The sequence below is a fragment of the Melanaphis sacchari genome, unplaced genomic scaffold, assembly GCF_002803265.2.
Source record: "Melanaphis sacchari strain LSU unplaced genomic scaffold, SCAv2.0 Contig8_pilon_pilon, whole genome shotgun sequence".
Classification (NCBI taxonomy): domain Eukaryota; kingdom Metazoa; phylum Arthropoda; class Insecta; order Hemiptera; family Aphididae; genus Melanaphis; species Melanaphis sacchari.
In genome coordinates this window covers 10,622-28,686 of record NW_020271635.1, presented here as the reverse complement: position 1 = coordinate 28,686, position 18,065 = coordinate 10,622, and the positions used below count along the sequence as shown (strand labels likewise).

At 30.1% G+C, this 18,065-nt stretch overlaps 2 protein-coding genes across 7 annotated transcripts; one reads left to right on the top strand and one right to left on the bottom strand.

Moving 5' to 3' along the window:
- Positions 1-1,007: 1,007 nt before the first annotated feature.
- LOC112602516 (zinc finger protein 177-like) lies at positions 1,008-10,001 on the top strand. 5 transcript variants are annotated; one of them, XM_025350618.1, is made up of 7 exons: positions 1,008-1,207; positions 1,484-1,579; positions 8,106-8,252; positions 8,321-8,528; positions 8,595-8,710; positions 8,799-9,332; positions 9,469-10,001. In XM_025350618.1, exons 3-7 carry the CDS (start codon positions 8,106-8,108, stop codon positions 9,586-9,588), a joined length of 1,125 nt encoding a protein of 374 aa, XP_025206403.1. In that variant the 5' UTR covers positions 1,008-1,207; positions 1,484-1,579; the 3' UTR covers positions 9,589-10,001. The 5 variants fall into 5 exon arrangements, with proteins under 5 accessions (XP_025206403.1, XP_025206402.1, XP_025206400.1 ...); XM_025350617.1 differs by having other exon boundaries at positions 1,484-1,603; XM_025350615.1 differs by lacking the exon at positions 1,484-1,579.
- A 948-nt stretch (positions 10,002-10,949) lies between these two features.
- Positions 10,950-17,668, bottom strand: LOC112602515 (probable G-protein coupled receptor CG31760). 2 transcript variants are annotated; one of them, XM_025350613.1, is made up of 8 exons: positions 17,351-17,668; positions 17,041-17,251; positions 16,036-16,250; positions 15,818-15,929; positions 15,331-15,484; positions 12,646-12,973; positions 12,193-12,331; positions 10,950-11,441 (listed from the first exon to the last, which is right to left on the bottom strand). In XM_025350613.1, the coding sequence occupies exons 1-8, from the start codon at positions 17,589-17,591 to the stop codon at positions 11,003-11,005; spliced, it is 1,839 nt and encodes a 612-aa protein (XP_025206398.1). In that variant the 5' UTR covers positions 17,592-17,668; the 3' UTR covers positions 10,950-11,002. The 2 variants fall into 2 exon arrangements, with proteins under 2 accessions (XP_025206398.1, XP_025206399.1); XM_025350614.1 differs by having other exon boundaries at positions 15,331-15,481.
- Positions 17,669-18,065: the final 397 nt, after the last annotated feature.

The window sequence follows — 18,065 nt, the reverse complement described above, 5'->3', positions numbered from 1 at the left end:
GGACCCTATTCATAACACTTAAGCGCTCAGGCTCGCTATACTTTCTACGCTGCATAGTCGATCTGCGATCACACCACCTATGGTCGTGGTTAACTATCGCGTCACCGTACACAGTGTACAAGTCGTTCTGCGATGTTTCATAAATACGTTCAGCACATCCTTATCTTGCTAATTCATTACTGTCCGCGAATCGATAAGTATAAGATACGATACCGTTTACCTGTAGCATATATAATATCGGTCAGTCACCTATACACACCGTATAGCACAATATTATAGGTACCTGTGCAATATTATTATTATCATCGTCGTCATGTACGCATTAAAGACATAAGTAACGACGCAGAACACGGTTACCCAGCATATTTTTTAGTCGGCCGTGGCGATCACCCCCTATTACCGCGTCCGTGTGCCGCAAGTATGACCCCGGGGAAAATGTTTGCCCCCTCATCGGGCACGTCACTGTATGCCGAACCAGCGGACCTGAAAACCGGTTATGTGTGCGCGCCCCGAAAATCGCCGCCGACTTTCCGACACTGGTCGGAGGGGCGTGGGCGTTTAAGGTCGTCATCGTCATCGGAGGGGTTCAGGCGAGTCCGGACCCTTTGTACCCGTTGCCGCCGCCGTGTGCACCTGCCACCATCCTAGTGTGGTGTATGTGTGTGGGTATAATATGCGTGTGTGTGTGAGTGTGTTTTTAGCGCGGGCGCGCGCGCGTTTGTGTGCGTGTTGTGTACAGGCGCCAAGTCTTGGCCGTCCATTTGGGGGGGGTCCCCTCCGTCCGGGTTGTCGGTGAAGGGTGTTGGAGGGGGATCTCCGGTGGGTGTGCGTGCGTGTGAGTGTTAGCGCGGGTGGTAGAGGGGACGGCGTACCACAGCCGCGTGCGTCACATGACGTCACGGCCGCCGACCCGTACCCTAGAGGGGGTTGCCGGCGGCCGAACCACGGTGTGCACGTACGTTCAGCGGCGGCGGCGGCGGTGGTGAAATTCAGTAACGTTCTCGACGTGTGCGAATCGTGTCACGCGCGTTCGCTGATGTCCGCCCGCTCACCAGTCCGCCAGCCACCGCAAAAGCCTCGCACTAATTAAATTTGATCGGTTCGCGATTTTATAATAATTGTCATCGCAATATTAAATATCGTACTGTACTAGTTGTTACTATATTATCATACCGTACAACCGTCGTTCAAGGAACTATAAAAAGAGGTAATATACTATTCAATATATTATATATTATAATGTTTTATTATTCAGTATAAGTATATAGTATGTAGAGTACCTACTCTAAATGATAATAACATACAAACTATACAGTGGTATGTCGGTATCTCCGTAGTATACTTGTCCGGAAATAGCTTGATGTAATAATAATATATAGTGCGAAGTATTGTGGGTACAGATTAATATTGTCATATAAATACGCATGTATAATAAAGATCAAAAATACCTATACGCTCGGCATATAATATTATTTACCTACAGAGTCATAAGACCTAGCAGACCGGCTATTTCCGGCGGAGACTGCGCATATTCCGGAAGTTCGCGGATCGTTGCATCCTACGGACGTCTATACAACAGGTGAAACGGCTAGCGGCAGCACGTGTGCGTATTATCATCGCACGATGAATTATTAGTGTTATAAAATTATATTTTATCTCCGGTACAGTCTGGACACAAAGACGTGCGCGGACAGTGGCACTTTGATAATTGTCCTAGGATAGTATAATATTAATATCACTATTCACTATGCAACGGCGGTATAAATACGCACTAGTGGACCGGTCCCCCCGAAACTGGTTTCGATTTTATTTTTTTACCACATCGTACGTCAGTGGCGACGGGGAACCCAGACCGTAATCATAATAATAATAACATAATCGCACTTATTATGTATATATGGTGGTTTTTTAGATGTCCACAGGTTACTATAATAACAATAATATAATGTTAAGTCGCGTGACAAGGACGTTCGGATTTAGCTGTTACACAACATCGCTGTTGTCGTCGTAAAAATCAGCGTGCAAATCTACTGTCCGAGCGAGCTCCGACTTATAAGAATCATCATCAATCCAGCATCGCGCGTACCTAACAAATGTGTCCTATGGTAATATCATTGCCGTCTCTCTTGCATTTGTTTATTGCCGAGTACGTGTGTTTATATACTATACTATGATATTATGTTAACAACATGCACCCGTCTAACACTTAGTATATACCATATTATTAGTGTCATCCTCGTTATGAGTAAAGGAGGTGAGCGAGAGGGATATATGCTAAACTGCTTTACAGTTGTTAGCCTTAGACTCACTATTTCGCCACCCAAATCCACCGCCACTGACCCATTTGTCATCGTGACAAATTTCTATTTACACGAGTAGGTAATATTAATACTATTTAAGAACAAAAATTATTTGTGCGTACAAATATCCCAACTTATAGTATATAGTACAAACATCACAATTTCTAATGAAATTAGACGATTGACACTACGAATAGTAGGCAGTAAAACTTATTCATTTGGATTTAATCCTAGTATACCCTTCGACAAACTATTGAAATTCTTTTTATCTACTTAAAACTATAAAAGTATATCTACACAACATTTGTGTTGTACCTACTGTTGTGTTCGATATCCACTGCAGTAGACACCCAAGGTAAAATAAGTATAATTTTAACGGAGACCTTGTAATCGTGTCCATAATACATATACCTACGTATATGATTATCAAAAATTTTTTAAAAAAATGGAGCAAATTTTTTTTGTTTTCGTTATTTTTTTTTATTTACATTCTATCTTATGTATAACTGGTTTTAACTTTTAACACGTCTACAGTATTGGTATATTGTACGTTTGTGACATTCACCTCATTCGTATTTATAATCTAATTTATCAATAGGTAACATAATAGGTTCAAACGTTACTGATCGGATTAATATTGCTTTAATATTTTATTATAGTTAATGGTAGTAATAAGTACTAGTAAGTAGTAACTAATTACAAATTATACAAATGTACATATACAGCTACTATAATTATAAATATAATAGTATTGTAAGAAGTTCTAAATATACTATAAGGATACTTATAATTTACATTTTATTTGTAATAAACTTTCATAGCATATTATTAGGGACTGAAGAATCTCTACTATACTATCAGTAATCCTATCTATCACGATACTTTTTGAAAAATGATTCAATTAAAAAACGTTCAAAGTATGAAAGGCAAATTTTAATAGACTTATAATAAACACATGAAACCTATAGGCATCTAAGTATTATGATATACCTAGTACTTAATAAATTATATACACATTTAAAAAAAAAAGTAATATCACTGTTTTCCAACTCCATTAAAAAAATATCCATAATATATAGTATGAACCAAATATACTAGTGATTTTAATTTTAAAATATCTTCTTGTATAAACTATTAATCCTAATTAAAATGTATCTACTTATTACTTACATTGATTTATCTCGTTCTCTTGTTGTAGTTATAATTTAATGTAATATAATATACGAATGTAAAAAAATGTAAACACTTAATTGGACAAGTTAAATAATAACTGTGAAAAAGTCTTAAGTCAATATAAAAATGTATACTATATGAATAAGAAATAAAAGAAACGGAAAGCATCTTGCTTAGATGTTTAAATGGAAAAATAAATCATTGTTTTGGGAACTTTGGAAAAAACCTTCCATGTCTATGCTTCATTAAACACAATACGTTTTATAATATGATATATATATATATATATGTGCAAAATGCGTCTATATTATAAGTGTGATTACATGAATTATATAAATTCAAGAAATTGTCAAAAACAATATATATTTTTATGTATCACATTAAATTTCTTTTAAAAATTATGACTAAAAATATCTTATTTTTATCGATAAAAATATATTTCATTAAAATATTATTAGGACCAATATATATTAGAAATTCACCCACTCAATTTTTATTTATGAATGATTGTAAGTTTATGATCTATGTTAGGTAATTTAGTAGACATCGTTCTGCTCGAATTTAATTTAGTCTATATGTATAATGTACTAATATACTACCACACTATCACAGTATTTAATAAACCTTCAATTTATTAGTTATTACTTATTACTATACAGTTTACAACATTAATGTTGGTTTAATATTAAAAACAAAACATTTATTAACAATTATTAACCAATGACCGTTTGTATTGAATAAAATAAGACTGTTCCAAATAATTGTACACAGTATATCTAAATAATTATTAATAAAAAAAAAAAGATTCATATTCATAAATTGTATTATATTTGATCATTATTAGTACTTTATACACTTAATATTATTAACCTTAAAGTACCATCACTTTTTTTTTTATTTTACCATTTAAGCATAACTATCAAAATCGTTAAATACTAAATATCAAACAACTTAGAATATAATTTTTTAAATAATCTCATGAACTCATTATTAACTATGTAAAATTATATATTTATTTTATAATAGAATAATTTGTTATGAGCTACATTTTTGGTGTATATAGTATGAACGTCTAGTATAATTTGACGAACATAATTTACATGATCAAAAATATACTCAGCTGAATGCTACCCTAATTTCAAATTTAAATATTCATAGATATTTCAAAAATCTATAAAGTTTTTATCTATTCTTAATAAATTGCATTTATGGATAATAATATGCTAGATGATTTTAAAAATATCGTCTAAATTAATTAACATTTAGTATTTACAATTCAAATCTAGTCTGGTTTGAATTTCTTTTCTGAAATCCTAAAAGTCTTTGATGATATATGAAGCTCTAAAACCGTGTTATATATAACTTCGAAGGGAGCGTCCTACATGCACTTTCCTTACAACTCGCAAAACTTAATACCTGGAATCTCGCGTATAGGGGCTTCCTTCGAGGGTTTTTCTCTCCTCCCCTTCTATTTCTCGTTCAGCACTATATATATGAGCGGCGAGCGCGTTTTGGTCGCCGGGTCGATATTGTGTTTCACAACATCGTGGGGGAGATATATACGCATTCAGGGGTGCCGGTACGGACAAAACAAGACCCCTAGAGGGAAGTCCCTTATTCAACCCCCCTCCTTCCACTCTACCACTCGTTTACAAGCCCGGTAACCCCATCCACTAGCAGGAACCCCCCATCGTGGTGCCCGACCCCAGGCGACGTCGTATAACTGTTCCGCCCCGAAATACTGCTGCGAACGCTGGGTCTAAAAATACATGGCCTTCGGCTGCACAAATGTAAAAAAAAAAATGCTTGAACTTTTATTTTTTTATTCCAGACGTTACCAAGGCAACGTAAAAATTGTGGACATAGTATTTTTGAGATATAATTTTTGTCTAAAATGTTACCACTAAGTTTTTAATTATATTCATACTAATTGGTTAGATTATTATTGTTATCACTTACCAATATAGTAAAGAATTGTGCGTTGATAACTGTCGCAATAATGTTTTATGTAATTGCACTTGCTTTAATACACTTGATAGACTATTTAATCTAGAAAAAAGTATTAGCTAATCGTAAGGGAACTTAATTTAAAGCACCTGTAACGCATAATAAATATAGTAATTTATTTTTGTTCGTACATCAATACATAATATATAAATAATTAAATATACTTATTTATGAAATATGTGAAACATACAACATTGCCAATATATTTTCTAAACCGATTTTAAATTGTATTTCTTCTTTCTTACTTTTTGTTTGCTTGTCTGCAGAGACTACCATACATCCGGTAAAGGACAGCTCACAGCACGCTGTTCACTAATGATATCTAGACATAATAAAAATAACAATTGCAGGTCATAAATTAAATACGTTGGTATAGTACCTATACCTTTTTTTTTTTTTTTGACACAGGATATCTACAGCTCTCTTTGCCTTCAATAGACACCACCTATTAAGGTCCTACGTTTTTATTTATTTATTTTTCTCGAAATTGATTAATGGGTCAAATTTTTTCTGGCTCTCCACAATAGTTTTGCCCATCATAAAGACTAAATCCGAGAATTCTTTGTCGAATACTTTCTAAAAAAAAAAATCATAATTTTCCATCATAGCTTTTGGTCCGCGTCCTTTTCGCCCCTCCAATTCACCCTCCGAGGCGTAGGCTCTCCCTGCATTATTTCATGTGATATTATCGACTGTGGATTCCCCCTATACCCCCACTGAGTCACCAAGCAAAGGGTCTGTCCCCCTTGTTTTAATCCCCCTTTCACGCTGCCCCTCCCCACAACAAGCCCGCGCACATGCACACGCGCGCGCGCTCGCGTATATATATATATATATATATATATATATATATATACAGGGTCCGTGCTTTTAACGATCGCTACGACGGTTCCCTCGTGGCAGTTCTCCCCCACTTTCTACCCCCTACACACATGAAACAAAAAAAAATTATATCAAGCTAAAAAAGGGTTGCTGAACTGCTAGATTAAAGAGCCAAGTTCAGTATCACTTGTTACTAAAATTATGATAATCAAACGTCATGTAATTTAATGAATAATAAAATACTATGTGATATTATTCTTAAACATGCTGTAATATCTTAAGTTCAGTATTATTTTTATTTACATTTAATATTTATACATATTTATAATCAATTTCATTTTTAATAGTTGAATCATAAGAGATAAAATTCATACCTTATTATATTAATTATCAACTGTTTTAAAATGTATAATGTATAATATAGAATCATCTTATCCAAAAAAGTTAATTTATATGTTATTGATTGTAGTCATATTAGGTAGGTACTAGGTATACAATAATTTATAATTTAGATAAATAAAATAAAAGTTTCGTTTCAACATCGGAAAATGTTTGTTGATATTCTTATTTGAATCACTTGACCACACATTCAAATTACATTGTAAATAAACAGCTAATCTATATTAAACATTTTATCAATATAAAATCATTTAAATTAATATTTAATCCAATAATAGATAAATTGCATGTATATATATATATATATATACACTAATATTGTACATTTTATAATTTAATTTTTATAAAATTATTCGATAAAATTGTTAAAAATCATAATTTACCTTCGATCTTAATTTTTTTTTCGACATTGTCGGTTAAATAAAAATTACGAATTATGTAAAATCCACTTCTTTGATTTTAAGTTTTAAGACTAACTTCAGGGGGAAACAGTTGATTTTCTATATTCATTCAGCTGTATATTTCCGTGAACATTTTTAAACTATAGCTACTACGTCGGTGCGCACATGCGGGACCCTCGCTAAGGTTTTATAATGTTGCCCCATAGTCAGGACGTCCATGCAGCAGGTCTATCCAAAAAGGTCCGGCTCCCCCGCCTGTAGCGTGCCCGCCCCCAACCATACACCCGTCCCTTCCTCAGCACACGGCGTATATGCGCATCGTGCTTGTGTACGTGTGTATGTGTGAGTAATTTTATACACAGATATACACATATACTAAATCCAAGGCCCCCCGGCATGATGCTCGAATACTTCGCAGGGGTGACCAAAATTCGAGTCAATGTTTCGATTTGTTAAGCATTTATAAAAACAAAATAACTGTAGAAACATACTACAAGACAGTGATTATTTATATAAAATTAAAAACATTTTGTTTGGTATATTCATGTAATTCATAGCGAGAATCTCATATTAAATATCCGATTCGTATTTTATATCAAAATATTTACATTTAATTACTTAAATATTATTAGAAATAATATACTTGTATACAACACAAATTAAGTAATTGGAAAATTATCTCTGAAAAATACTTAGTAAGTATTAAATTCTCATAATCTCTGCACTTAAATTATTAAAATAAATAGTGCAAAAATTAAAAAAATAAATAAATATTACAAAAAAACAATAAAGGATTTCTATAACAAAAAAATTAAATAACTTTTTATTTTATTAAAAATTAATTAACTTTTTATCTTATTAAAAATTAATAAGATTTTTCTATGTCAATAAAAAAACAGTAATATTTGTTAAATGTTTGTTTAAAATAAAATGAATGTATAGTTAATATTAATTTTATAAAATTGAAATGAAAATATACTTATTAACGTACTTTTCATTTTAGATGACTAATGATATGGAGGTCGGCAATAAATCATTTCATCTCCGATGGAATAATCACTTGGAAAATTTACGCGCATTATTTGAATGTTTGTTTAACGAACAAATTCTTGTTGATGTAACGATTGCTTGTCAAGATGGTCTATTGAGGGTATGTAATTCACAATTATTATTAATTAATAATCCTTGACCGCAATATTTTATGATTTTTATGTTTAGGCGCATAAGTTAATCTTGTCCGCATGCAGTCCATACTTCGAGACAATCTTTCAAGAGAATCCGTGTAAACATCCTACGGTGATAATGAGAGGTGTCACTTTAAATGAGATGCAAAGCCTGTGTCAGTACATGTACGTTGGTTCTGTTGAAGTACAAGAAAACAATTTGAGTTCTCTTTTAAAAGTCGCTAGAGAATTACAAATTAAAGGTTAATTAAAAAATATTTAATTTAAAATTAAAAAAATTATTATTAAACATAATAATTTATTTTTAGGTTTATCAGAGAAAACTGTGTCCAATGATCAATCGAAACACAAGCCAACATTCAATTATACACCAATTAAATCATCTGAAACTTCCGACCCAGATGCCAGTAATAAGTTTGAAATGGTAAATTATTTAATGATACAATATTGGTTTCAGCCTTTATACGTATTTATACGCATTAAAATAAAATATATTTTATTTTTTTGCGCAGACAAATGGTAGTTCCAGCTCAATTGAAACCGATTCCAGGACATTCCAAGTACCGTGTGAGGATGATTCGTCAGATAATAATACGTCTTTCGAGCACTCAGCTATGTTAAGCCCTCAAGTTATGATGGACGAGCATACAGATGAAAACAAACCCACAATATTGTCGCAACCCAAATATCAACCGACCCATGTAGATTTTCAAGCCTTTTTAGAGGCTCAAAACAAAGTTAACCTAACCGGATCTGTCGAATGTCCAACGTGTCAACGGACGTTTCTGAATAAACAAAACCTCAGACGTCACATGCAAACCCATTCCGGATTAAAACCACATCAATGTTCTTTCTGCAATCTGTCGTTTTTGAGACTATCACATTTACAACGTCACCACAGAACGCATACTGGAGAACGACCATTCATGTGCACAGAGTGTCCAAAGAGTTTCTCAAGGTCAGACAAGTTAAGATATCACATCATGCAGCAGCATGCCAGCATGGCTCACCTTCCTGGACCCAAGCAGAGAGGTAGACCAAAAAAGGTCAGCATACTGAAAACTGTGTACTGGGACACTGGTCGGTTAATGAACATCAGTGTCTTGTGCAAACAATTTTTATTCGTATGCACAAATTTCTGTTTTTTATTAATAATAGTTTAAATATTTGTGTGTATTATAGTTTGATTCGCCGCCCAGTAACGTAGATGTGACAATGGTGGCAAACATTCAAAATTTTGAAGAACAATGTGTTCCGGCACCTGTGCAAGAGTTACAAGAGCCATTAAACTTGGCTCATTAGATCTCTAAACACCTTTGAAATGTTTTTTTCTTTTTTTGTAAATTTTTTTGTTCAAAAGATTGTGTTCTTAACTTATAATGTATTATTAGAGTGTTTGGTTTAATTCTCATGTAAATAATTAATGATTTAAGTCATAGATTGTATAAACTAAGGTTAGATGACACTATTTAGATAGTGTATCAATTAACAAGTATAATTTATTAATTTTAAAAATTGTGTACTCGTATATTTGAATTATAAAATATAATGCCATTATGAAAAAAAAAAAATTATAATATATATCATACAGTATTAATTACCAGCTTAGATAGGTGGATCCAAGGGTTTAAGGTCATATTACACATACATACACATTTCCACAATTTTATTATTTAAAGAAATATGTTGGTAATCTAATAATTTGATTACCTAAACAGATAAATAACTAAATTATGAATTACACTATCGCTAAATGATATTTTAACAATAAGTCCAAGTGATGGATTTGATACTTACATAATATTTAAAAATATATGAGATAAAAATTTATTTATCATGCATTGAAATGAATGCAACCCCTCACAGACAGTTATGCTCTGGATCTGTCCCAATCACACCCTGTTTGTAGTTTATTTAATTTATGTCATTTAGTGTAAATTTATTATCGATAAACAGGGCATGAGAGGAATAGATCCAGAGCAATAATTAAAATATCCGTGATGGATATCATGGATCATATAAAACACTTTTTTCTGTGATTAAAAGAACTTATACATATTGTGTTATACATTTTTCTATTTACCTTGATGTAGTTGTAGTATCATTGTGTCAAAAAATGATTTTTTAATTTTACTGTTTGAATTCCTTATTAACAATTTTGTATTTGATGTTTAGTCCTAAGAAAAATACATATTTTTCTATCTAAGAAGTAGTTTATCATAATATTATTACTCCAAATTAACCATATAATCACAATCAAAACTATACATAAAGTGGTATTGTTTGTTCCCACTCTTTGAATTTTAATTATTTTTTATTGTTAGTTGCATTTTACATAATGATAAACTGACATTTGGGATAAATATTGTTTCTATAAAAAATTATATCTACATAAGACTGACAAAAACAGAAATGTAAAATAATATAACTATTTGATGCAATAGAATCAAACTTACCAGAACCATTGGTATTTATTTATTATTATTATTATTATTATTATTATTTTCAACAAAAATTAGCGATTGATTGTGTTAGATCGTTATGTATTTAAATATTTTAAACATAATTATAAATTGAATTGTACTATATGTGTGTATGTATCTACACAAATTGTTTGTCTTTTTTTTTTTATATACCTTATATAATACATTTGTAAAGTAAATATTTTATTAATAATTAAAATCCTGTATTTCCTTTTACATATTGTATATAGTTTTTAAGAGCTTGTTGAAGGCACTAAACAGCTATTAGATCCTAGACTTTTGAAAAAACTACCCGTTTTACTTGTAGGGCTCTGTTGATTTGGAGCAATTGGATTACAACTCTGACAACCATTCTTCCTCAGGTGTCTGTTGTTCACATGCATTAGTGCATTTTTCAACAGACCTATTTGTGTTGCTAATTTGAATATTTCTTCTTTGAGTTCTTCATTTTCTGTCTGTAAATCATTAGTTTCTTCACAGATATCATTCATTTCATATGACACTAGGCCTTTTGCTTGATGTTTATTGTCCCAGTGGTCACCTTGGCCATTCAATACTCTCACCACTTTTGAACCAAACACCAAAGCTATGGTCACTGAAGTGCTCAATTGAGTTCGTATGAATCCTAATGTGTATTTGAAATTGGGACCAATGTCGGGAAATAGAAAAAAGCTAAATAGATAACAAAATTAAATTATAAATTACTAATTTATGTCTACTTAAGACAAGTTCACAGCCATTAATTCAATATCCAGAGCCCAACTAGTTAACACTATAGTCTAAACATTGACACATTAAAGTACCTAATAAAAAACTAATCACAATAATATATGATTTTCTGTATATTGAATAGCATTGAAATATTAAAATTTTAAAATATCGTTTTAAATATTCGAATAAAATATAAATGCTTGTATTGATTTATTCGTATGTAATAATTAATACCATTAATAACTAACATAATGTATAGGTATAGACAGTATAATATAAGTATTTTGTTCATAAACTATTCAAATCAATTTCCTTAATTTTATTTTATGCAGTAAATAAAATCAAATATGCACCTAATAAAAATAATAAATTAATAACTAATCAAGTATGCATTGAAATACATAGATATGTAAGTACCCACTTAGTATTCCTAAATTTTTATAAGTTTTTGTACAAATTTCTTGTTAAGGTATTAAAAATTGGTCCAGAGACTGACACGTTTAAAAGAAAATATGGAAATAGATTGAATTTATAGAACTTATTGTTTTGGGATACTGCAACTTCTATAATATGTTTATTTGGTTATTTTTATAGAATGAAATAGACCGTCAGTCAAATATTTTTCGAGTTGGGCTCTGTAGAAAAACCACGACCATTATAATAGGACACAAAAAATAAATTATTTATACTGATCGTTCTAAGTTAATCTTACTGGATCGTCATCATGATGATGTTCACTATAAATATGTTGTAGATAGCAAAGTTGATGGACTGCGCTTCATTGTAAAATGACTCTGCGTTCCGCACGACGTAACATACCCGAACTCCCCACGCCAGGAACAAAACTTCTCCTATATTAGTCATATCGACATCATATTAAAGTTATTGTTGTCATCATTGCATCATTGTCATTTTGTACGCGTGACTGCATATATTTCACTGGATATGGAATATGGACATTTTCCTCCCACTATTTTGAATAAACGTTATTATTCGCATTATATGAATAACCAAATCAGAGAAAACTGTTTATTTTTCCGAAATGCATGTTCTGTATTTTGGATTGGACAAATTTAGTTATAAAAAAAATTGGGAGAAAAATGTCCTGACTTCCGCGTACTCACATTATTTATTATTAATATTAATAGCAATAAATTTAGCGCACCAGCTGCCAGACAATAGTCCCACCAATCATTCGAACACTTCCAAAATCTCAGATTTGTTTCTGTTTCCTTTTCCAATACTGCTTGGGGTGGGTCGCTGAAAGTCCAAGCTCCCATATATACCAATATTATCACCAATATCGGGGTCATCCACTGCAGCAGCTGTTTATCAGTGAGCTTCAATTTATGTGCTGATTTCACCCTGTATGTCAGCGACACCCTCCAGGTCTTCATTAACAATGCCGAGTATGTTATACAAAATCCAAAATGTCGTGTCCATTTTGTAGCCACACACAATTTTTGGGTGCATTCGGGAAACATAATTCCCATCTATACAATATAATATAATTATCGATGTATGTACAAATATTTTAATATTTAATAAATTAGAATTTGGAGTACCTGATGCATACCCTGCATAGTATAATAAATATTTCAATTATAAATTATACATGTGAATTGAGGGAAATTTATTTTTATAATTTTTTTTATCTTCTTTATCTTTTTCTAGCATTATAAATAATGATTTATTACATTATAAAATTTACTTGAATAAATACATTTTAAAAACGTATAATGTTTTAAAAATACCTAACTAAATGTTAATTGCTTCTGGGGCTTGGGCATAATTTCTATGTTTTAATTTTAAAATGGTGTTTTCTTATATTTGTATAATTAAAATTAAAAACGAGTTTTCTTGGATAACATACACCTTACATTAATTTATTATTTGCTTTTATAATTTTCTTATGCATCTATGATATTGTTATGATATTATATAATTTGAAAATGTGGTTTCACTTGAGAATGGACTATAAACGTTTGTATGGAATAGCGCTATTGAATATTAACATATTATACTAAGTAAATGGCTATATCAATGAACTCCATTACATATTGATATATTATACTAAATTTAACAGTTTTGCAGAAACGAACAAAAATTTCTTATTTTATTCAATAATTTAAATTTATATTTTGTTTCAAATAAAATAATAAAATTAGCTTTAGGTACCTATACCTAACTTAATATATTACTGTAATACAACTAATATAAAATTACAAGTCGTGTATTTTTTCCAATAAAAATATTTGTGATGTATTTACTTTAACTTTTAACAAAAGCTAAGGACATCCGAGATCAAAGTTTTAAGAATAACACATGTATAACTGTACTTGATATTGAATTAAACTAACTGCTGGAGAAGAAAACAGAACGCAAAAGTAAAAAAAAATGATAAATGATATTATACAAAAATTAATTTTTGTTTCTAACGATTTATATTATATTATATTTATATAATTATAAGTTATTTCCTTAATTCAATAAATCGAGTTGATTTTAAATGTAAACATATTAGTAGTTTATAATTTTTCCGCATTCTTAATAAAATATTTCAAACTTAAAACATTTAACGACAAAATTGTGATAACAAATTTTTAATATTTTTAAAACGTAGGTAATAATAATTATAAGTACATAATAACTTGAGCTGAATTTTATAACTTTATGTTAAATTAAACATTTTATGAATTATTTATTAATTATTTGAAGGATTAGAATGTTTATGACCTTAAAAACACTAGACATGCATGCAAATATGCGTTATAAATATCAAAATATTTCCTTAAAAAAATTTAATATATCTTTTTAAAATTAGTTTATTACTAATCCAAAATGTATTCTAAATTAGTTTACAATATTATTTTTAGAACTTTAAATTTAAATACAAATACATACAAATTTGAGATTTTTGAAATTAAAAATATAGGTACTTAAATATAATTTTGTTTTTACTCAAAAGATACAAATATAGGTACATACAAATGCAAATGTAAATCATTATGTACTATCGGCATCACCACACTATCGCGATCATCGTTCATAAACATGATTATATTGATTAATAAACTTTAGAGTTATAGTAAAGATAAATAAGTAATAAAGATTAGTTCTCGTTTTCGTTAGTTATGAAACCAATAATTCCTACCTATGGGTTTATATTGATATTTATATTATATTTAAGTTATTTTTTGGACGAAATATACATTTATTTACATTTTTTTGGCATAATATGCATTTATTTATGAAAATCCTTAAATATGCAAAAATATGAAAAATAAAATTGAATGTATCGGATTCTATGTCATACAAAACGAATTTATTACTGGGTTTGCAATGTGTATGACTAAAAGAAGAAATATACAAAAATCGTAAATATCTTATCCCTAGTTATTACTTATTACTTGTAGAATAAAATGCAATTTTTTATTTTTAACGGAAGTTATTTATATTTAAACTTTAGACACTTACCTGTTTAAAAAGAAAAACTTATGAAAAATATTGTATTAATTAAAAAAATATTTCTAACATAAATCAAAAAACCGAAATAAATTAAAAATGTAATTTGCCTATAAATTTCTATACGTATATTCAATATTTCTGTATAAATAGCTTAAAATTATGGTCTAAATGTTTTGAAAATGATGTCGTTTTTATAAATAAAATAATAAAAATTCAAGTATCTACAATTTCTTCATTTTGAATTAATACAGAAAAATTAAATTTATTTTACAGTAAATTATTCTAATACTACTTTTCTATTCCCGTCAAACACCCATCGTAGCACACCTATACCTCAAATCAAAATTAATTTAAATCTTATTTATTTTTTTGTCATATTTACTTCCGAATACATAATAATGCAGCCGATCAACGTGATTATCAGAAACGTCGGACTTGCTATTCGAAACACTTTTATTCGCCGGTTCTTGTGGACGAACCATATTAATATCACAGTAGATATTATACAGACAACCGTAATACCGAGAAACGTGCTTCTGAAACATATCAAATGATATTAATATTACCAGTTCATTTTATTTTATCCTGAAAAATACAGAGTGTAAGAAAAAACTGACAAATTTAATTAATAAACTATAAAATAACTTTTTTTTTCTTAATTATATGATTATTATGTAATTATATTAAAAACATTGATTTGAATAAAAGTTATTATAATATTTATTTTACGTTTGTCAAGACTTTCTATGATAGTATCTGTGTACAAAGTTTAAAGTGCTACTAGTATGGTATGTACAGTTGTGCCGTATAGTAGGTACTCTGTAGGGTACACATATATTTTTTGTCTCTTTTTCTCTTTAATTATTCACCTTTGAGTCCACATGAATTTGGCCATACAGCTCTCAGGACCATCGCAAATATCACATCCTTCCCAGCACTTATGACACGAATATTTGCTATTGATTTCTTCCGGCGAAGCCACTGAAAAATAACATAAAATTATAGATCACGCATAATACTCATCGTTGCATATTCTTCGGCCGTTTTGAATAACCATGTTCATAATAATTACTTCGAAAAAACTCACTTTCAACTAATGCCCCATCAAACTTGGCGAGTGCCGAATAATATCCTGGTCTGCACACGCACCAATAATTTCCAGCTGCAAACGGACGATTGCCCGGCCTGTAAGTACAGTAGGTTGTACGATGGCATCTGTTTGTTCCATTGAATGCATTTAGTTCTTCTGATTTTTCACACTGATCGATCGTCACTGCCGACAAATTGGCTTCAACTATAACACTTTGCGAAAGTATGAAAATTCGCTAGACTTAATTCTATAAATACGTGTATATATATATATATATGTACCACTCATTTTTCGTGAACAAAAAATGTTTTGACGTTATAATTATAATAATATTAATAACATCAACATTTTTCACATAAAAATATCATAATACATTCACTATTTACTACTGATTTTCATATTTTTACTAATTTTAAACCTGTGCTTCAACATTCATGCGACGTTAAAACATATCTAACCATGTGTTGAATTATAGGGTCAGCAATAAAACAAATAACTTAATACAATCAAGATTGTTATGCCATACTTAATAGAAACTAGTGAAATAATGTACGGTTGTATATATTCGTTATACTTGTACAAATAAAAATAATTACATCATAAATTCATAAATATTGAAATTTTGAATTATTAGAAAAAAATCAATAATTCTAAGTTATGACTAGGTATTATAATCTTGTACTAATTTCTCACAGTACTACATCGTCTAAATCAGCTGTGTATCGTATAGTTAGGTTAGGTACGTCAATGACGTTAATACATTTTCTAATTTTATTTTTTTATTTTTATAATTATATTGATTAAAATAGATATTTTTTTTAATAATCAATAATAATATTAGATATTTAAACGTTATACCTACGTCTTATGATCATTTATAATTAGGTACTAGAGAATAATATAAAATATAATTATTTATTACATATTAATATAAATAATTTTAAATAATCAAACTCAATTGTTATTTATAACTATAATTTTTGAATAACATTAGTAACCCACGTGATTTTATTTTCAAAATTGACCTCTACATGTTCTACAAAACTGCTGCCATCACACCTCCAATGCGTACTGTTGATTTTAGTTATGATTGAAGAATATAAATTTCCTCGCTTTTTGAAAGACTTAATTTGTTGGTCCCCCAAATACACTTCAAGTGATATCAGCCCTGGTACCGAATTCCAGAGCCACTTGCAACCAGCTAATAACAGTTCTAAACAACATGAACGTAAACAATTTAAATGTGAACATTGCACAATTTGTATTTAAACACAGTCCTAATTTTTACAGTGTACATACATTTTTAACTTACCACGCTTGATACTCACATCTTGTTCGTCCAAAGAACGGATCAACGCTAATTTCGATTCTAAATCAGTCTTATGCCAAAACACCAGTGGCATATCATATTGGTTTTCAAAACAGTCGTAACTTATGTTACCGACTGTCGACGATCGAACCACATCGATGGGCTGCAGTTGCTCGTATGTTGAGCCGAAAGTAATTTCAGAGACATACGAAACTAAGATACTAAACTGTAACAAACGTATCATCAGTACAATATGTCATTCCTGCTAGACTTAAATAATTTAACTGTTACAATTGAAATGTTCGAATCATTAAATTCTCAGTGAAAATGAAACAAAGCCTTAAAAATGTCCTTTCAATTAAAGCCATACATGTGGTGGGGAAATGAGAAACGACTTGACAACAACTACATGTGGCCATGTGAGTATGTGTCTATATATTTTATTGTTCTTATTAGTTATTACTGAAATAAATGATGTTATTTGTATATCTATTGTGCGCATGTGCATGAACGTCTCTGTTTTTTTGGATAATAATGTTATCGAAGCTTTATATTGTATTATAATGTCTAATGTTTAATATATTTTAAGACAATGTTTTTTATATTCATTTTATTTTACTATATTCTATAAACAAAGAAAATTTAATATTTTATATATAGTGGTATTTATTTATTTTTTTTTTTTGTACAGATATAAATTGTTCTATTATGGGATTAC